The following is a 2,288-nucleotide window of genomic DNA, read 5'->3' on the forward strand; positions in this document are numbered from 1 at the left end:
AAGGCCAGAAGGAAACAGAGGGGGTTTGATCCCTCTGTTTCCTTCTGCTTCTACATGACATTCTGCCTCTAAATTAAATAAATAAATGGGCTCTTTTTGTAGCAGGTACTCATTTGCGTATTAGGAGACACCCCCCCTAATGTAGCCAATCCTCCAAGAGCTTACAGTAGCCCCTGTAAGAAGAGCTCTGTAAGCTCTTGGAGGATTGGCTACATTAGGGGTGTGTGGCCTAATATGCAAAGGAGTTCCTGCTACAAAAAGTGCCCTGAAACAACCCCGAACTTGTTTGGTGGTCTCCCATCCAAGTACTAACCGGGGCCAACCCTGCTTCGCTTCCTAGTTTGGGAGGGCCTGGCTTATTCCGGCTGCCTTATGCGGCCTGGGACCCGCATACCTTTGGGACTGTCTCTCCCCGTATGTGCCCCGGAGAGCCTTGTGCTCGACAGATCCAACATCTACTGGTAGTCCCTGGCCCGAAAGACGTCCACTTCGCCTCAACCGGGGCTTTCTCCGCCCTGGCCCCGACCTGGTGGAACACGTTTCCCTGTGAGATCAGGGCCCTGCAGGCAATGTTCCCTCTAAGCTGTGGAGTCTTGTGAGCAAAAATTCTCCTTTGTGAGCTACTGGCATTAAAGCTGTGAGCGAGCGATTTGGCTGCTGCATAAATTAGTTTGCTCCGGAGCCCTCCTTCCTGAGCCAGGACAAAAATGTGTGAGCCGGAGGCTAAAAAACTCTGCGCTAGCTCACACTAACTCAGCATAGAGGGAACATTGCCTGCAGGACTTGTTACAATTCTGCAGGACCTGTAAAACGGGAGCTGTTCTGCCAGGTGTCTGGTTGAGGTGGTGGGCGTTCAGTCCCTCTTGGCCTCCCCCAACACAGAAACATCATTGGAGTAATCCCGCAGGAGATATTTAGAACTGCCCTGGAGTCTCATTCGGTTTATTGCCCTCTTGTTCTGTTGCCTGCTTGTTTATTGATTGATGCTGTAACCAAATATGTTAAACTCCGAAAATGGGCTTTATGCAGAAGAGACTCCCGAATCATATAAAAGTTGCACCGGTAAGAGTTCGCAAATAGTACTCTACTGGAAACAATACAACACGGTAGTCAAATACAACGTCAGTAATAATGAACTCACAAAAATTACAAGAGTCCAGTTGCCAGCTGACCAAATAGGATGTAGTTAAGCAATCAAACTACATCCTATTTGGTCGGTTGGCAACTGGACTCTTGTAATTTTTGTGAGTTCATTATTACTGACGTTGTATTTGACTACCGTGTTGTATTGTTTTCAATAGAGTAATATTTGTGACTTCTTACTGGTGGAACTTCTATATGATTTGGGAGTCTCTTAGATGCAGCCCGTTTTCGGAGTTTAATATATTTGGTTACAGCAGCTCTCTTACTCTGTCGTCCTTTATTTTTATTGACTGATGGCTGATTGTTTTAACTTGATTTTTAACCATATGCTATTGTTGCTCGTTTATATCCAATTGTTGCGAGCCGCCCCGAGACCGTCTCGGGATAGGGTGGGAGATAAACCCAGTGTGATAAATAAATAATTGGGGTATCCATACCCTGATTCAAATATTGCAGAGCCAAGTTGCAAACACAGATACAAAAGTGCAGGGCCAGGCGGCACCTCGAATGAGTTTCTGTCATATCGGCCTGTCCCTCTCCCCGACCCTCAGGCCTGCTGCGATTGGAGGAGCTGGTGCGTCAGTTTCTCATCTCCAAGGAGACGCTCTCGATCCGGATGCTGGACGACACCAACGACCCGACGCCGCTGCTCAAGGAGATCCGAGACGACAAGATCTCCACCATCATCATCGACGCCAACGCTTCCATCTCCTATCTCATCCTCAAGAAGGTGAGGGACGGGCGGCGCCCTGCGCCGAGGCAGCTCACGGTGTTTTTCTGCCTTAGCTTGGGTGCCGTGAGCTGCGGGGTCCAGTAACTACTCTGAACAGCTTTGGACCAGTGCTCCCTCTAAGCTGCGGAGTCCTGTGAGCAAAAATTCTACTTTGTGAGCTACTTGGCATTAAAGTTGTGAGCGAGCGATTTGGCTGCTGCACAAATTAGTTTGCTCTGGAGCCATGCTTCCTGAGCTAAGACAAAAATGTGTGAGCCGGAGGCTAAAAAAACTATGAGTTGGCTCGCACTCACTCAGCTTAGAGGGAACACTGCTTTGGATAAATGTGGAATACCTATGACTGGAAAATAATAAAACTTTGTTTACCAAAAAAAAAAAAAAAAAGTGGGGGGCGAGGGATTGGCCCCCTGCG

General features: G+C 48.1%; 1 protein-coding gene across 1 annotated transcript in view; it reads left to right on the forward strand.

Annotated features, from left to right (window-relative positions):
* The window catches only part of GRIK5 (glutamate receptor, ionotropic, kainate 5), an 81,953-nt gene that overhangs the window by 33,030 nt on the left and 46,635 nt on the right, over window positions 1-2,288 (forward strand). The window contains exon 5 of the mRNA XM_015409384.1: window positions 1,695-1,873. Within this exon, the coding sequence (XP_015264870.1) occupies window positions 1,695-1,873 (179 nt within the window). The remainder of the gene's footprint in view (window positions 1-1,694; window positions 1,874-2,288) is intronic.

This window comes from Gekko japonicus, unplaced genomic scaffold (genome assembly GCF_001447785.1).
Source record: "Gekko japonicus isolate JY-2015 unplaced genomic scaffold, Gekko_japonicus_V1.1 scaffold745, whole genome shotgun sequence".
NCBI classification, from domain to species: Eukaryota; Metazoa; Chordata; class Lepidosauria; order Squamata; family Gekkonidae; genus Gekko; species Gekko japonicus.